This window comes from Schistocerca nitens, chromosome 9 (assembly GCF_023898315.1).
Source record: "Schistocerca nitens isolate TAMUIC-IGC-003100 chromosome 9, iqSchNite1.1, whole genome shotgun sequence".
In the NCBI taxonomy this organism is placed as follows: domain Eukaryota; kingdom Metazoa; phylum Arthropoda; class Insecta; order Orthoptera; family Acrididae; genus Schistocerca; species Schistocerca nitens.
The window spans coordinates 290,576,692-290,596,615 of NC_064622.1; the positions used below are offsets into that span (position 1 = coordinate 290,576,692).

Here is a 19,924-nt window from a genome sequence, read left to right on the forward strand (position 1 = left end):
AGTATGAATGCAAATTCCACCAAATACAGTATGACAACTTATGAAGCTCTGAAATCTAGATTGCGACATGCATTTGTCAGCCAATGACAGCAGATATTCAGAACTACAGGACATGTGCTATAGTCAGCCAATAGCAATATCAGTGTTAAGTAGTGTGAACAGAAATTAATGGTTTAGATTAATATGCAAACGTATAGCTACAAGAAAGCTAAGCATGCACACAAAATATTTATCATCAAAAAGCTTTTGCTGTTTTTTCTGAAAGTTTACTCAGGCAGAATTCTAAGAGCACAGCTTAAATTGCAGCAACTGAATATTTGTGATGAACAGGATTATAAATTTCACTGCTGTGCACCAAACATTTCGTACGTTACCTGGCTGAATACATGTTCTGTCAAGCACCTATTTTTGCATAAAAAAAAGCCAGTTACATTTGAAATTGTTCCTGAACTCATTTTCCACTGTTTTTTGAAGGATAATTATACTTTTTGCCAACATTATTTGGTAATTTGTAATCTATGAAAGAATTAAAAGAAATATGATGAACTTACCTTCAAACTTTGTCCTTTTTGACATGTGTTACCTTTTAAGATACATCAAACACAAATGTGCTGGTAACATTTTATATAGTAGCATAAATGGCTGCTCTTTTGTACCTGAAATTTTTCTAAGTGTCTGCTCCTCAGTGTTAAGTTTTGAATGAGAGTCTAATGCTCCGTGATTTAAGAAATTCATCTCACATTCTCACACATAAGATAATTCCTCTTACGTAAAAGGAAATTTACTTTGAAAGTAACACTTCTCAAACCACCATTTGCAGTTTTTCCCCACTGCCTGTTATAAATGTAAATAGTTGTGGCTTCACACTCATCGAAACAAGGCCCATGAGAAAGACACACCAAAAGCAGTTTGTTGTTACAAAGTATTACACAGTCTTTGACACGTTTTGCTGTCAGCAGGCACTTGTGTGTGCACTGTGTTCTGTTGTAAATGGTGCATTTTCTTTGCAATTGAAGTTTTATTTTGGTGTTATCTCTTGTTTATGTTTTACTGCTGCAGTATTATTCTGGAGTAGTGGGCTACAGTAAAATTCCTTGTTAGAGTATCAGTTCTCACCAGTCTAAATCACAAAAATTTAACTGAAAACTAAAACAATGAAAAATTTCTGGAATTCTAAAAAATTCCTGCATTTTTCCTGGATTCTCCTGGGTGAAAACATTCCTGCGTTTTTCCCAGATTTACTGGTTGTCCCCGGGCATATACACCCTGTATTAGCTTACTCGTGAACAGGGGACACAGTGCCAGAAAGATGACCAACATTGATTTCGTATGACTATTGACAAATGGTGCTGGTATCATAGGTGTTTTGGTGATTCAGCTCGCCATTTCCCAGCCTCTGCTGTTACCGAAATGCTGTTGGTGGACATTACAGAATGCCAATGTGATCAACAATAATGTGTGTCTGCAACTGATAGATGAAAGGCAGCATGCAGACACGACACTATTGGTATTGCACCAATGATATATGTTATTTGCGTAGAACTGCATCTCTGGTAAAAGTTTCCTTGTGGACCGCAGGCGACATGAGTGTTTACCCCAAACAGCCAAGCATTGTACCTGTGACTCTGATATAGCACATGCTCACTACAGTGAATGATTCATGCAGTGAAAGTTATGGCGATCAGAGAATGAGATTGGATTTAGGTCTTCAATATGAGCTTACTTGGACATTTATTATCACCAACATACCCGACCCTATACTCAGTATGGACTTTTTTGTCATTTTCATCTGCTGCCAGATTTAGTCAATCACTGTTTAATTACTGTTTAATTACACTGAGATGCAATGCCAATCCATCAACCATGTCATCTGTTCTCATAAATGAGAAGTTGACTATGACTGAACAACAGCGTGGAAACCACCCATGCGTGTCTCGCATGATACTGATCGTGGACCAGGACGTTTTTTGGTCGATGGAAATCATTGCAACAATACATGATGGCAATCTTTTGATCCACATACTTCAAGAATTTCCAGCACTCACCTGTCCAGCTGCCACTGACAGGAAGCGTTACCAGACAAGATTGGACCATATCCCCACATCACCTGGCCAACCTGTTGCAGCTCATCTGAGGAGGCTTTGCTTCACGAGCTACTGGAACTGCATATGGATCCGAGGAGCTGTTGAAAGCAGGTATTGTGATGAGATCATATAGTCCTTGGTTATCCCCACTTCACATGATGTGCTGAAAGGAAGGCTCCTGGTGAATATGTATCATAGGGCATTCAATGCCCACACAAATCGTGATCATTAATCTGTGGCTCATGTGACTGACTTTGACAGTGCCATCGATCATGCTCAGGTGTTTGGTGTGCTTCACTGAACAAAGGCATTTTTGCAAATTCTGTTAGCACTGAAGGATGTTCATAAAACTGATGTAATAAGACTTTTGGACATTTCTGGTACAAATTTATGACTTTTGGATTGATAAATGATGCACAGACATGGCAGCATTTTATGCATGAAGTGTTACATGGGATGCCATTCTGTTCAATTCTGTTATATGGATAACTTCATACTTTCACCTAGAGCTGAGGGGCATGTGACTCAACTGCAGCACCTTTTTCAGTGCCTACAGGTGTACAGCATAGTCATTAACACTGCAAGGACTGTTTCCAGCAAATGAGAGATGCAATTTTTGGGATATGCAGTCTCATTAGCTGGTCTGCGATCGCTTCCTAGGCATGTGGCAGCAGTGCACAATATGTCTTTGTCAACAACCTACAGAAGACTGTGTAGATTTTTGGGAACGTTAAATTACTACCGGTGACACCTTACAGGGCTGGCAAGTAAGCAGGAACCACTTACCATGCTGTTCTCAAACACGTATACAACCTACAGTCGGAAGGTACCTTGGACTTCATCAAGTGAAGCAGCATTTAATAAAGTCAGGCAATGTTTGGCACAATCAACAATGCTGGCTGACCCATGCATTAGTGTCCCATTGGCTGTAATGGTAAATGCAAATCAACAGCCAATCAGTGCAGCACTGCAACCAAGAGTGGGCGATTGATAGCAACCAGTTGCGTTTTATAATTAGACCTTACACTGCAGCAGAACAAATAGATTTCTATTGATTGTGAGTTGTTGGCAATCTATGTGACAATGAAACACTTTCAATTGGTTATGGAAGGAAAACATTTTAGTTTTAGTGACCACAAGCCACTAACTTGTTCCTTCCAATGCACAGCAGATCATGGCTCATCTTGGCAGTGTACACAATCCCAACTTAAAACAAATGTGCATCACTTTTCAGGTAGAAGCAACACTGCCACAGATTGCCTGTCACAAAATTGTGCCAGTCTACAGACAGTGCCGTGGACTGAGATAGCTGCCAAGCAACAAGAGGAGACTGCTGAATAACTTGCTCCAGAGTGAACAAACCACCCTGCAGCTGTTATGTATTTCTGTTCCACATTGAGCCACAATTATCTGGTGCAACATATCCTGGGACAAACAATGCTCCTATATTCCTGCAGAATTTCAGCAATTTTCCAAGCACTGCACAGACTGGTTCATTCAGGCATCAGCAAAGTTAGTAGCAAGCAAGGTGGTGTGGCTAGGAATTCAGAAGGACTGAAAGGCATGGGCATGCACCGGCCCATACTGTTGACATAGCAAAGTTGGTCATCATGCTTTTGCAACAGTTGCACATTTTCCAATGCCACAAGCAAGATTTTCACACACAGATGTGGACACAGTTGGACGCTACCCGATTACAATGGTCGCCAATATCTAGTTACTGTTGTGGACTGTTTTACATGATGGCCCCAAGTTACTTCCACACCAGACATCTCTGCAGAGGCAGTTGCAAAGGCATTGTTGCTTACACAGTTTCCAAGGTTTGGCACACATCAAACCATTACAACTGTCCACAGACACCAGTTCGAGTTCCAGCTGTTTAATAAGCTTTTTCAATTATGTGGCTGCAATCATATTCACACCACTGGCTGTCACCCTGCTAACAATGAAATGGCAGAGAGGCTGCGTTAGTTGCTGAAGACAGTGCTCATGCATTATTCATAAAACTGGATGAAACAGTGACAGAGTTCGCACAATAATTCAGTTCCCAGATAAGACATTTGTGTGAATGTCCACTTGTCAGGCATGGAGATAGAAAAGTTTCCACACATAAAGATCAGCTTACAGCAGCACATGCTTCGAGATGATACTGTGCACCCACTGTTACAACCACCATATGCTGGTTCCAATAGACTGCTTCCAAAATATTAAAACTAAGGTTATAAGTACAAAATTTTGAGTAAAAATGTTTTCACTTTCCAACATTCCACAAACACAATGTGCAATGCCAAATATTAATCCGTGAACAGCAAAACATATATGTAGTTATCACATTCATTTCACGCTATCAGGTTATTCACTGCTGTGAATGCCACCCTACAATGTGTGTCTAATTTAATTGACTAAATGCAGAAGGAGTCTATAAAATACCTGTGTATCCTGGTAGGCAGTTACACGTGTAGATGTTCCCAGGAGCAGGAATACAATGACCATTGGAACCACATGGATTGTTTGCACAGGGGTTTGGTCCACCATCTGAATGCACTGGTGTGCATCCATTAGGACCAATCCCATCACCCATGTAACCAGATGGACACAAGCACTGAGCATAACTTTGACTAATAGCTGGAAATAAAAACAAAAATTTTCACTTTATCTTGGTGTCACTGTAATTATGCACATTTCCTTACAATGCAAGAAAAATATCTGACTCTTTAAGTGCACAACCAGTTCTCAATACCACAGGATTACAGCTCATAATACTTAACATAGTTGAGGTGCAACAGTATGAAACTTTGGTAAATGTTCTCTGCATACTAACAGACCACAATACCCAACAAAATGAGTACATGGATCTCATCATAAAGGATACAGTCATCATCAGACACTTGCCTACCCCTAATTTCAATGCATCTGCCTACAAATCTAAAACAAAAGTGGGGGCAAGTAATGCACAGAAAGAATAGTGGGAAGAAATGTGATGACAGAGAGATCAGGAGTACTATAATCTACAGCCTGCTCCTCAAAGAATACCATGACTTATGGAATGTAAAGTTCAGCACCTAACATCCAGCATAATGATGGGCTTCCAACACACAAGCTTCCTTTATTACTCCAACAGCACAGGTGACAGGGATTCATCAACATGTTCACACAACTCAACAGTAAAAAAAAAAGTAAAGTCTGTGGTACTCAATCCAGGGAAGGACTTCTGGCCTGACTGGAGGTTCAGTGCAGCATTTCATTAGCTGTGGCATTAATAGGAAGTGGGAGGGGGGGGGGAGGAAGTTGAGCAAGGTGGAGCCTATTGCCCCAGTTTCATAGAAGGCTAGCTGCACCTGAGGCCATCCTGGAGGAACTGGACTAGAGAGAAAGAGCCACTCCTAACTGGGACTGAGCTCACAACTTCTAACCCTGGAGTCTAGTGCTCTGCCTTCTACAATACCATGGCCTCCACTCAACATGACAAAATGATTTAAATCTTGTGTTATTTTCATGTGTCATCATGACCAACAAAACACTCTGTATTAGGGTTAAAGAAAATGAAATGATTTTCCATTAATACCACATCCATCCCTGTATCAGAAAATACAACACCTTAAAGAATCACCACCATGTACTTTCTGAGATATCTCTTAATGTCTTTACACTTTTTCTCTTTTTTCAACATGTATCAAATGAACCACTTACTCAGTGTAATCTGTAAAATTTTTTGACATGGACACTAAGTGTCCTATTACTTACAAAATTATTTATTATTATTATTATTAATATTTAATGTGGACCAAGCAAATGTTGCAGCAGATGAAGTCCGACGGTCCGTTCACTAAGGGTTGTGATCTGGCCACTGAGCAAAGATGCTAAGAAAATGAGTTCTCGAGGTTGTATGGTTACCACTCTCTACAATAACTTTTGTTAATTTTTTTTGTTTCAATAAAAATGTTCAAAGAAACAGAAATATACATATTTTGATTAGCTCTGATAAGCAGAAAGTAATACTGATGAAGGAAATATATTAATATAACAGCAAGATATTTCATGTTGACTGCAAATTACGTGGCAGTGACAAGAAAATGCCAAATTAATTTTTTCCCAGATTATTGCCTTTTTCTGAAGCCAACTACTGAACCAGTGAATCAAGAAAATACTGAGATACACCCCCCCCTCCCCCCTCCCCTCCCCCGCCCCACACAGGCACGTATACCCACATTCGCACTTAAGTACTCACCCAATGTTACAACGAAGCAAATGAAGGGAATACTCAGTAAACTGCACCAAGACACTGCATAATCATAATCTTCACAAGTTTACCATTGACTAATTTCCTACAAAGATGCTCACGTATCTATTTTCAATCATAATTGAATGGTATAAAAACAAATTTATAAGTGCAAATGGAAATAAAATCTTACCAAAATTCTCCACACAGTGTGCAAGTATGTGGCAGCCACCATTGTTGATGCCACAGATACCAACTCGAGTGCAAATTATACCATCTCCCTGGTAGCCAGCTGGACATTCACCACAACGTCGGGAACCCTGCAAACATATAGTTCTTTTGTGGTACACAAGTTGCAACATCTGAAGAAACGGTTTGCAGACATCTGCACCTCCCACAACGTGGGTGACACACATTTTATATGATTCATTACCACTGAAAGATAACTGATGTAGATCTGACAAAGAAACCATGAAGTCTGCTCAAATCTACTGAAGGAAATGAATTGTCTGTAATTCTGTCAAGCATGTATTTCCTTATTTTTCATACATATTCCAATGGCACCCGAGGACAAAGCAGATATTCCATGCTCAGCAGAGGTTACACGATCTGCGCTGGCATGCTTAAGAGCTCCTCTCACACTCAATGTTTATTATGTAATTATATTGATCATCTGAGAGTGGTATTAAAGAGCTCCTTTTACACTCAATGTTTACTGTGTAATTAGATTGATTGTCTGAGAGAGGTATTGACAGTTTGTACAATATATTGAAGGAGACCGCAGAGCTTTAAACATGTTGATGCTCACTTAATATACAGGGTGATTATAATCGAAGTTAAACTTTCAAAACACTGTAGAAATGACACCTCTGGTCAGAATGATGTCAAATTGCAATGGAATATTGTCAGAGAAGGGGGAAAACATATGGCAGAAGAAGAAGAAAATAGTGTGAAAATTGATCAATAGATGGCACTCTATGTGTCAGAATACGTAAATGAAACCACCTGTCATGCACCCGACTCTTTGAAGTTGGTATAAACATGCCGGGTACACGGCTATTCCTACTTTCACATCTGCATTGTTCGCCATGACTGTCTCCATTCAGGATTGCGCAGTGCTTGGAAAACAGTATTTCAACTATGATGATTGTGCACACGTTGCTCTGCAGAACACTGAAGGGTTTGAAAAAAGGCATTGGTCCAATGGCTGCTGTGGGTCTGCAGAAAATGATTCAGAAATTCAAAAACGTAAGTTCTTTTGGTGTGCAACCTGGTAGAGGGAGGAAACAAATTGATTCAACATCAGTGGAAGCAGTGGCCACAGCAATGCAGGAGGAGACCAAGTGGTGGTATGAAAACGTGTAGTGCACAGAGAATTGCCCCAACATTGGACACACTTATGAGCACAGTGCGTAAAATCCTACGAAACTTCCTTCTTTGCTAACCACTCAAACTTACCCATGTGCACGAACTGCTTCCTGTTGACCCGCCAGCACGAGAGACCTTTGCTTAAGAATTTCTTGTTCGTATGGAAGTGGACAATGATCAGCTGTGGAAGTTTTTGTGGACAGATGAAGGTCCATCTGACATGATATGTCAATACATAGAATTGTCGAGTATGGGCAACGGAAAATCCAACCAGTACCACTTCATCCCAAAAAGGTCACTGTGTGGTGCAGGTTTTTGGCATCATTTATCACAGGGCCATATTTTTTTCGAAGAGACAGGTACTTCCGGTTCTGTTATCTGTACCATCACTGGTAAGCGCTATGAGTGTCTTTTGTGCAACCACATCATTCCAGTTCTCCAACAGCGTGGGTGGAATCATTTTTATGCAAGATGGCACACCTCCACACATTGAAAATCTAGCCAAGCAGCTGCTGAAGTGCCATTTTGGAAATTCTAGAATTATCAGCCGCCATTTCCCTACAGCCTGGCCATCCTAATCATCTGATCTTAATCCATGTGTCTTCAGGCTGTGGGGCTATCTGAAAGGTATTGTGTTCAGTGTTCTGACAGCAAATTTAGCTGCATTGAAGGCACGCATTGCATAAAACATTCTGAATGTGACCCCGGACACACTTTGATCAGTTGTGGACCATGCTGTTTCTCTATTTCAACTTGTTGCAGAAAACAGTGGGCAGCATACTGAACATGTTTTGCGCCAGTCACATGGAAATTAATCATTCGATTTGATTTTGACTGATGCTTTTTTGCGGTTTTTGGCCTCAGGACAGTTAAAAACTGACATGATTGATGCTTTTTATGGGGCTTTTGGCCTCAGGACAATTAAAAACTGATTTTTTCCATCCGATGTGATATGACCTTGCCGTGGTGGATGGGCTTACATAACTAACACTATCATGCCTTTATAACCATGCACACTGAGTACTACAGTTTGTTTAGCATCAAACATACACCTTAGGCATTGTTGTATGATTCATTTGTCATTTCTATTCAACAACTATTAAATTATGATGCTTACAGTGCCATCTATTGTTACATTTTGTAACTATTTATTTTTCTTCTGGCATACATTTTCCCCCTTCTCCGATAATATTCCATTGCAATTTGACATCATTCTGATCAGTGGTGTTATTTCTACAGTGGTTTTTCTTTAGTTATAATCATTCTGTATTCCACAATATAATATACCTCATAAGGGTAGTATTGCACAATAAACAGCAGTTCCTGCTGAGACCAAAGGAAATTCAAGAACTGAAAAAAAAGAAAGTGACAAAAAATTAGGGAGAGTGCTGGAGGATGTATATTAAAGCAAAAACTTTGAGAAATGAAATTCCTGACTGTTTACCTCATTATCCATGGGAAACCAAAGATCATGGTGTCATCACAATAAGTGGAAATATTTATTCTGCTTGTAGTAGTTTTCAGAATTGGGAAATAAGATCAAGTAGGTGTCCAGTGAGCATATGAATGGTTTTATTTTATTTTATTTTATTTTATTTTATTTTTTATTCATCCAGCAGTTATCAGCCCGCAGACATAAGGTTATGTCACAGACATAAGGTTATGAATAATTGTTTTACTTCATTTTCAACAGTCATCACTTTAGAGAAATACATAGCAAATAGCACAAGCACACAATAAATTACACAGTTCACATGTTTAATTTGTAATGAACTGTTGTTGTGGTTTGCAAATCTATGCTGCAGGGAATGAGCCCCTGGTCCATTTAAATGTTTACTGGAAGCTTTTCAGACTTATTTCATCCATTCTGCATAATTTGTGCTTGTGTTTTGCAAGACAAACAACTCAATCGCAATACAATGAGTTCCACATTGTCGAGTGAAGACATATTCACCATGAAGGCAAAGTTCTCTAACTCATGTATCCTAGGAGCAAATATTGCACAATAATATTGTGCCATTCTTGGTCTTGCACTTTCGCCCACACAACATGTCCAATAAACATTGAGCCTGTGAGGGCCCCTTAAGTAAGTGTAGTATGGTTATAGAAGCTCTGTGAACTGCAGCATTCTGGGATGGAAGAATGCACAGTTCCTTGACCTCTGATAACAATGACAATGTGAAAAGAAGGAAAACCAGCAGGGGCAAGGGAAAGAATACAGAAGCAGTTTTAAATTTGTATCGGGAGGGAAGACAGTTGATCCTTGTTTGGTGATATGTAATGATTCAGTGAAGGCTAGTGGAAAACATACTTTGAATGATTAGCTAAAGTAAAGATTTTTTCATTTAAATGAATGAGGAACATAAAAATAGTGTTCATTATGTGTTTATTGTAACTGAGAATTGCAGGAAACAAAGCCGTGTTCAAGGTTGTTACAAAGAAAAAACAAACAGTTTGGAAACCTAAGCACACATGAGAAATAACCACAGATATACCAAAAAGGAAAGTCATGACTGAAGCTGCTAATTCATTTTATTATTGAATTGATGAAATGAGGTTCCTTCACAAATTTTGTCTAGACAAAGTCTCTGATAGTAGCACCTAACTAACAGTAAAACAGTGATGTAAGCTCATGTTCAGAAAAAAAGAACACCTTGAACAACTAGAGATATGACATTCTTATTCATAGAACAAGTAAATTATAATGTTCTGCAGAAATAATTAGCATCTGAACCATGTTGGCCTATCGGTTCAAGGTCAACATCGATATCGAGGCGCAACATCACCTACCAGTAAACTGTGCCTGCAGCTTTCATTGTTGCTATAAACTGAAGGTAACAGATCAGTGGGACTTGAGCAGATGTGCAGGATGTGTCACAGATGTATGTGCGAGCTGTACCGTCAAACCAGCTAGTTCGAAAAGAGGGGGCATTATTGGTAGGAGAGACTGTGATGCAACCATCTGAAAAATTGCTACTCATGGAGGATGAATTGTTTCAGCAGTGCAATGGGTGTGTGCAGAATGGTTCATGGAAGGCTGTTGAACTTGAGAAACTGGGTCAGATGACACCATCCAAACCACCCTGTGAGAAGACTGGTACCTCATACGAATGGCATTGCAGAATAGATCTGAAACCTCCTTGGTTCTGGCACAACAGCGGAGCAGTGTAATATATCATACACTATCGATGGTGACAGTCCATCACCATTTATTATGGCATGGGTTATGTGCCATTTCCACGAACAATACGAGACTGGAATAGAAGGGAGAACCGATAGTGGTACTCATGGTACCCTCCGCCACACACCGTCAGGTGGCTTGCAGAGTATGGATGTAGATATAAATGTAGATGTACCTTTGACAAACATACAGAAATATGCTAGACGGCAATGGTGCATGGAACGATGTCACTGGGGATAGGAATAGCATCAGACATCACAGTAACAGCATTTGCACAAGACATACGGGGCCAACTTAAGGCCTTATAGTATAGGGTGCTAATGGGTACAGTCACAAAGTACAGTTGGTGCATGTCCAGGACACTGTGACCTATGTGAATGACATCTTACAACGCATAACAACACCCTTTCTGTGCAACACCCCAGATGCAATTTTTGAGCAAAGACAATGCATGACCACATGTTGCTACACAAACACGTCTTCCTGGTGTCACAGGATGTCAGCCTTTTGTCCTCACCCACCAATGGTGAAATGACAGGTGCAGCACTGTGACCCACTGCCAACAATCACAGATGAACTCGGGAACCAGGTGAATGCAGCATGAATGGCTCATAGGACACCATTTGCATCTTATACGTATCAATGCCATCAGACGTGGAACAAGTTATCAGGATACACGGTGGACCCTGTTCCTACTAGGCAACAGGACACATGCTGAATCAAAGTGGTTAAAATGCTAATCACTTCTGCGGAACATACTAATGTACAGTCTGAGACATAAAAACTGACCATTGGCCAACCACCACAGAGACTAAGTCTGAGTCATTCGCTCAAGGTGGTCAATAAAACTGACCGCCCCTGACACCGCTAAGTCCGGCCATCTGCACAATCTGGCAACACTGTAAGATGTGGATGTGTCAGGAGGGAGTGTTGTCTACTTCTGAGATGTTGTCGTGTTGTGTGACCCCGTGGTATAGTGGTATCGTTGTACATTCTAAACTTATAGTCGCGTGTTCGTGGTTCGTGTGCAACCATATCTCTTTTCTTCTTTTTTACCACTTTTCGGCACTCGTCTAAAGTTATGAGTCTGATTGAACATTGAAGATAATTCACCTTACATTCTACCACCAGTAGTAACAAATACTTCCAGAAACAATTCCACAGGACAACTCGTTGCTGCGTCGCGATCAGAACAGCTTACATTCGAGCATTTCCTTGCACTGCAGTATGTGCCGCCACCTGTCACCTGAAATTGGGCGGAACTCACATGAATGGGGCACGACACTGTCAGTGTACCTATCAGCTGTCATTTTCGAATTTGAAGTTATAGTTATCATCTTGCAGTTAAGCATTGGATGTTGCATACTTGAAAATCATTAACTACAGTTAAGCGATGCAAAATTACGTCTCAAGTGGAAAAAGGTGTAACATCTACAACAAAATATTTACTCTTGAGAGGGGTGAATGCAGAGGAGGCAGCTCGAAAGATTTGAACTGTGTGGAGTGAGTGCTTTTGGTAAAAATACCCCAGAAAAAGAAATTCTTGCTTCAACCAAGATCATTCTGGTATGAACGATTTTCCACATTAAGGAAGTCTCGACTACTGATATAAGTGATGGATAACCATTTAACTATTATCCAACATTTGCATTCAACAGGCAAGGTTCAGAAGTCTGGTGTAAGAATACTGCATGCTCTAATTTGAAATAACAAAAATCAACGGAGTGACTATTATTGCAGTTCTGCTTGAACATCATCAGGTCACTAATTTAGCATTCCTATGCAATACTGATACTCGTGACCAAGCTATGACGCCTTTATTGTTAACTTCCTAAGAAGAAATGAAAGGCTGAGACCTACCAAAAGGCTTAAACTGGAGCAAAGAGTATTGTGAACATAATATTTTTCATTTGATTGCTCCAAAAGTGTGTTTTGCACTACGAATTCTTCCCCAAGGGTGTGTCCAGCACAGCTGGAATTTGTTGCCAACAACTGAGACACCATTCAGTCACAGTGTATCTGCATAATTGGTTGGCACATGTGTTGTTCAACAGACAGCAGTTGTCACTCTCAATGGAATCAATGATTGTGTGTGTGTGTGTGTGTGTGTGTGTGTGTGAGAGAGAGAGAGAGAGAGAGAGAGAGTATGTTATTGTGTTCACGCACAATCTGAAACAATACTGTTAACATTTGCGAGACAAGCAACAATCAGTATTGCACCTAATGTAACTGTAAAGTATTTTAATGCAATGGGTAGCTACTACAAACTGAGTTTTTATTCAACCCATGTCCTACATATTACATTAAGTAAGTAAGGTGTATTAAATCCTAATATCATTAGCAGAGGCAGTGCACTCTTGTCGTGGTTCACTGCAAGTGCAACGATTAGCTGTGTCCAATGCTGCTGCGATTTGTTTATGTTGGCTGAGAGTGGACACTGCAGCAGATGCTGTGCCATAAACAAAAAGAAACCACTTTGGCTCTGACTGCAGTGAGTGCACATCACTGCCTGTATGTTCTTATAGTAACCAACGTGAGACTCTACTCAAGGTGCCATGGAGCAATTAGAATGGGTATGATGCCATTAGTCGTCAAAATATTAACCAGTGATGAAATTTTCGCTGTATTTGAATCCCAAGAAAATAAGAACCTTCTTACAAAGTAATGTGAGGTGATATCAAAATTTATCCAACACACAAAAATTAACTGCATAGCTTTCATGCACACAGTAGTAGCACACAAGGAAATATTATGTCTTGGTAGTGTATACTTCATTTCCTCCTGTCATATCAACACCCTTGTTTTAGTATGAAGTGAAAAAATAAACACAAAAAACTAAAGTTTCTGAGAAGCATAGAAGTCATTTCCTGTTCTCATATCATAGCTTTTGTTTTTGTATGAAGTGAAAAAATAAACAGTTTAGGGTTCCGAAGCATAATATGACACCAGATCCTTACCATAGTCCCTATCAGAAACGCAAAAAGCAGGGAGCTCTCCATTCTTTTGTCCAAAGTTCTGTTTCCTTTCATGCATTACTATCACTCACAGATTCTTATTTAAGGACTTGCAGGCATCAAGTTCTTCAGCAGAATGAGCCTTGTGTTATTGTGCTAATTACATGTGGAAAAAATGCAACAAAGACGAGTTCCCCTAGAGCAGTGCACATGTCTGTATTCAGCAATGACTGCCAGCTGCCACAACACCAAGCAGAATTCATGTGGCAGGCAACACAACTGTGAGTGCACTTAACTTCATTTAGTAAGTCATCATTAGACGGATGGAAACATCAAATTATCATCACTTCCTGAGTCATTTTCAATCCAAAATGATGTGTTGTTAAGTTAGGTGAGTGTTTTAGCAATTACACTTTGATAATTCCCATAGCATTCCAATAGCAAAGAGAACCCGTTAGTATGAAACCATTGGGAACTGCATTAATATAAAACTGCAAGAACTTGAGACAGTATATGTGGTCTCATCTATTCTCTGGGTAACCTCTTACTGTTATTTAGGATTCTCTGTCCTATGCATAATGCAAATGGAACTTCACATTCATGAGGCGATTTCCACTATTCTTGACAAACATCAGCAACTTGTAATTACTGCGAGTAACAAATGTGTGATGATATGGTACAGATTGTCAGTGGATGTGGTGGTGTTATGCCGTCAAACCGCTACAGTAATGTCAATGGGGGCTGATTACCTGTAAAGGTAATGAGGTGTCATTGTCACTTTTCTTTATTTGCCATCAGCTTGAGTAATCTGATTTAATGAACATAGTACTCCATTCACGAGCTGCTAATGATACAGTGTGACTATAGAGATCATCATATGGGTATTACATTAATTCTGTAGTGACTTGCTTGACAAATATTACCGTCAGCTATGCAGCTGAAATGACTCACTACACAGGTACTATATGTTACACTTAGCTAAGTTATCAGCTCGCTGCAATCCTGCTGCTACTGGTCATAAATACTTGTATACTGACCATTCATTATGTGACTAAATATGCACTACAATCTGATTCGCATCTGTATGGCATGGTTTAGTTCACAACAAAGCAATGACTAAGGAATGGATGCCGCTGAAGTCCCGTTACATTGATGGCAAGACAAATGTTTGCATATCACCTGTATTCCCTCAAAAAACAACTGCATCATAAATATCAAAGGACAGATGTCCATACAGTCACAGGGAATTTAAATACAGCAATGGCGGCAGATAAAAATTTGTGCCTGACTGGGGTTAGAACCTGGACCTCCTACTTACTAGGCAAATGCGCTGGTCATTGCACTATAGGGATACAATGGCCAACCTGCCTGAAGGACCTATCTACACATGCTCCTTGCCAGACACAAGTTCCCGTCGTTCCCGCATACCACATACATGGTAAACAACCATTCATTATTCCACTTGCTTGCAGCTACACTCTATTCTCACAAGGATTCAGACGATGCTGTGCATCTAGCACTGAAAACTTTCGAGAGCCCATCAAGACCTGAATAATTATACAGGATGTTTCAGGAGGAATAGTAAATATTGTAGGAGGTGGTAGTATAGACAAACTGCAGAAGAAACGCCATATAACATGTGTCCAATTTTTACTGATTACATAACTGTGTTCAATGCATTTTCATTCCATCTGTTGGTCCTTACAGGATGCCCTTGTCTATATTTCCTTGAAAATGAGCTTCGATCATTATTGGAAGAGGTTCCTTTGACTACATGAAAGCGTATGTTCCTCCAGCATGACGGGGCTTGTGCAAATTCTAGTTGTCAGGTGACACATCATGTTTGCAGAAAGGAAAAGTAGACCAAAGAGCCAATTAGATCATTTGGATTATGAATAGTGCAGCCCTCATAAAATAACATAAAGACTACCTCAGAAGAGCTACACGTGGTGTTATCAAGGGAAGTCAAAAATGCGCTGAAGTTAGGGTTACATACTAACAGCTGTATTTCTGTACCCAATAAAAAGAGGACACATTTATATGGAAATTTTTATGCAATTCGTCTATACTACCACCCGCTAAAATATCTACTATTCCCCCTGAAACATCCTGTATATGCATATATGTGTGGTGTCTATTCTTTCAGACATGCATGAAAGAAAAGACACCGCGAATCCAAGTTCGAATCTGTTCAGGCACAAATTTTCATCTTCCGACGTAGCTGTAATTTTAACACCCTGTGACAGCCTGGACATAGTTCCTTCGACATTTAATTGATTAACAAGGCAGTCTTCTATCTTAAGTACTATTCAGAAAGTGCTTGTCAACTCAGTGACGGACTGGAGCTGTATTAACCTACTCATTTCACTAGATATAGTTGTAATTTTCTGAACAATTCATGTTTAATAAGCGACAGTGATTTGGAAAATTTATGTTTGTGAGATGGTGACTTTATGCATTAATTACAGTTTCTCTCATTGTTTACTTTGTGGGGAACCTGCTTCTTTCTGCCCTGGCCTATACTACAGCAATGAGTGAATGCTCACATTCTTGATACCTTACTGGATGTGCTACTGCAACTGTAGCCAAAGATTCGAATCCCACTGGAGAAGTATATTTCTAGTCAGAAGATTTTGCTACTCCTCTATAGTCACTGAAAATGATCACAACAAAATTAAGCATAGGAATCCTACAAAATCCTTGAGTTCATACTGTGGTGCTGTGCAGATGAAAAAAGTAGGTTTTCACAATTATCAGGTGACATATGGAGTTTGTCAGATCCCACTAATTATGACTGCATTATTACTTGTTGGTTTATAGGTGCTTTTCTGTGGCTTATTGTAACTATTTTTTGAATGTTACAGCTGGAAGAACAGAAACCAGATTATCACCAAATGGAATATTCGAATTCACATTAAGTCTTCACATTTCGAGCAATGGCAGAGTATCCATCAGAAAAGCTGACAAGAAGAAACCAGGTCATGCCTATCTTCTGGCGGGTGTGCCAGTGACAGTGGTCTGAATAACAATATTTTATAGCAAAGATATGTTGCCAACTCAACCATGGGAGAAGCCTCAAAATTGTGAATCGTGTCTGGTGAATACGCTTTCAAGGCTTCGGTCCAATTAAGACAGTAAAACACAAATAAGTGCCACAGTTATTAATTTATGGCATTTCATTTGCACTCAGTGCATCAATGTATTACAAGTAATTACACTCTAGCCCCTAACCCTAGTTACAAAAATGCAAATAAGACTCTTTGACATATAATGAGGATATTCCTGCCCTTACCACCCACAACTTTGACATGAAACTATGGTCACTTCCATGGTCATTCACAGAACACATGAGCTGGTATCCTTCCTGATAGTATAAAAGAAACTTGACCACAACGCTGAATAAATTTGGCAACTCTGTGACTGACGAGTTACTTCCTTGATGGCACAGAACTATCCTGCTAAATTCACTTGATATTATCATTCATTTTAATTGAATAATGTGAATGATTTTCTCTTGAAATGTGGTATAAGGATATCAGTTAATGCTTTTGAGTCCACAAAAGTTGTTCCACACGGGAAATACGACTACTCTTGTCTCTTATGTTGCGATTTATCTGTCACAGCAGCTACAGAGCCAATAAGTAAGACACATAAGCCGCACCTCTTCACTAGCTCCGAGGTACAAGATGCTTTAGTTCACCTTTTGAGACTCGCTGAAAAGCCAGATTATTTATTTTTTTGTAGCAGAGCTACAACCAAGCAGGCAGAAACTCAACAAGGGAATCGTAAGACAACGCTCGAGCAAAATTCATCTTGCTACTTTCATTACCTCTTAGTGTCAGTGAGAAAACCTTACAGTACTGCAAAATTCATAGTGCCACTTTTGTTTTCTGCCAACATATTTTTTGTTGTCGTGAATACATAATTTTATCTATTAACTCCTGCATTTTCATAATACTTGAATATGATACAGTGCATGAAGTAATTAAAGACCTTTCAGAAGTCAAAAATTGGCAATATCCTACTAATTTGTGTTAAAATAGGCGCAACTGTCTTACAGACACTTGATGCTTTATTAAGATAGACTGCCATCGTGATGTCTCTGTAGTTAAGTTGAATTTGTATTAGTACAGTGAATATTGTTAATCGCGAATTCTATTATTTTATTGAACACGACAGTAATCACCAAAGAGAAATTAATCAGCAACAGTATTCTTCTTTCACAATATCTAAAACAATCTGACAATGCTACAGTAGTTTACAAATTCTATGCCTGTAGAAACCTACTGGTTCTAACGATGTCATTAAACCAGTGTATTTTGAAGAGCATTTTCGTCTAGAAATCAATTGCCTTGACAGTTGATTGATCAAGACTGGGAACGGTAAAAGTTTACAAGTACGGTACACGATCAGAGAGACAAGTGCCTGAGAAATGACTTCCCTTTCAGTACAGGTGCCTGAGAGATGACTTCCCTGTCAGTCTCCTGGATAGTTTTGTTTCTCCAACCAGCAGAATGCATTATCATGCAGTAGCACACATGATGCTATCAGATGGAAAATTTTACCGGGTGATCAAAAAGTCAGTACAAATTTGAAAACTGAATAAATCACGGAATAATGTAGATAGAGAGGTACAAATTGACACACATGCTTGGAATGACATGGGGTTTTATTAGAACCAAAAAAATACAAAAGTTCAAAAAATGGCCGACAGATGGTGCTTCACCTGATCAGAATAGCAATAATTAGCATAACAAAGTAAGACAAAGCAAATATGATGTTCTTTACAGGAAATGCTCAATATGTCCACCATCATCCTCAACAATAGCTGTAGTTGAGGAATAATGTTGTGAACAGCACTGTAAAGCATGTTCGGAATAAAATCCCATGTCATTCCAAGCATGTGTGTCAATTTTTACCTCTCTACCTACATTATTCCATGGTTTATTAAGTTTTCAAATTTATAATGACTTTTTGATCACCTGGTACATTCACACTACTCTTTGCTCGAATTTACGTCTTATGATAGGGCTCAGCCTTTCATTTCTTCTTAGGAAGTTAACAATAAAGGCATCATAGCTCGGCTACCAGTACCAGTATTGCATAGGAATGCTAAATGAGCAACCTGATGACATTCAAGCAAAACTGCAGTAACAATCACTCCATTGATTTTTGTTATTTCGAATTAGAGCACGCAGTACTCTTACATCAGACTTCTGAACCTTGACTGTTGAATGTAAATGTCGCATGATGGTTAAATGATTATCCATCACTTATATCAGTAGTCAAGACTTCTTTAATATGGAAAATCATTCATGCCAGAACGATCTTCATTGAAACAAGAATTTCTTTTTCTGGGGTATTTTTACCAAAAGCACTCACTTTACACACAGTTCAAATCAGTCGAGCTGCCTCCTCTGCATTCACCCCTGTATTATACCAAAAGTGAATATTGTACTGTAGATGTTACACCTTTTTTCACTTGAGACATAATTTTACAGCGCTTAACTGTAGTTCATGATTTTCAAGTATGCAAAATCCAATGTGTAACTTCAAGATGATAACTAGAACTTCAAATTCAAAAATGATAGTTGATACATACATTGACGGTATTTTGCCCTGTTCACCTGGGCAGCACCCAATTTCAGGCAGCGGGTGGCATCTGGCCAGTGGCCGGTAGCCACTGCAGCATGAGAAAATGCTCGAGTGTAAGCTGTTCTGATCGCGACATAGCCACGAGCTGTCCTTTGGAAATGTTTCTGGAAATATTTGTTATTAATGGTGGGTAGAATGCGAAGCGAATTATCTTCGATGTTCAATCTGACTCATAACTTTAGACGAGGACCAAAATGTGGTAAAAAAGAAGAAAAGAGATATGGTTGCACATGAACCACAAACACACGACTATAAGTTTAGAATGCACGACGATTACCACTAGACCACGGGGTCACACAACACGACAACATCTCAGAAGTAGACAACACTCCCTCCTGACACATCCGCATCTTACAGTGTTGCCAGATTGTGCAGATGGCCGGACTTAGCCTTGTATGGGGCGGTTGGTTTTATTGGCCACCTTAAGTGAATGACTCAGACTTAGTCCCTGTGGTGGCTGGCC

At 39.5% G+C, this 19,924-nt stretch overlaps 1 protein-coding gene across 1 annotated transcript in view; it reads right to left on the reverse strand.

Moving 5' to 3' along the window:
• The window catches only part of LOC126204186 (cubilin-like), a 1,516,445-nt gene that overhangs the window by 1,295,120 nt on the left and 201,401 nt on the right, over positions 1-19,924 (reverse strand). The window contains exons 11-12 of the mRNA XM_049938590.1: positions 6,497-6,623; positions 4,515-4,709 (exon numbers count right to left, since the gene is read on the reverse strand). Coding sequence (XP_049794547.1) covers positions 4,515-4,709; positions 6,497-6,623 — 322 coding nt within the window. The remainder of the gene's footprint in view (positions 1-4,514; positions 4,710-6,496; positions 6,624-19,924) is intronic.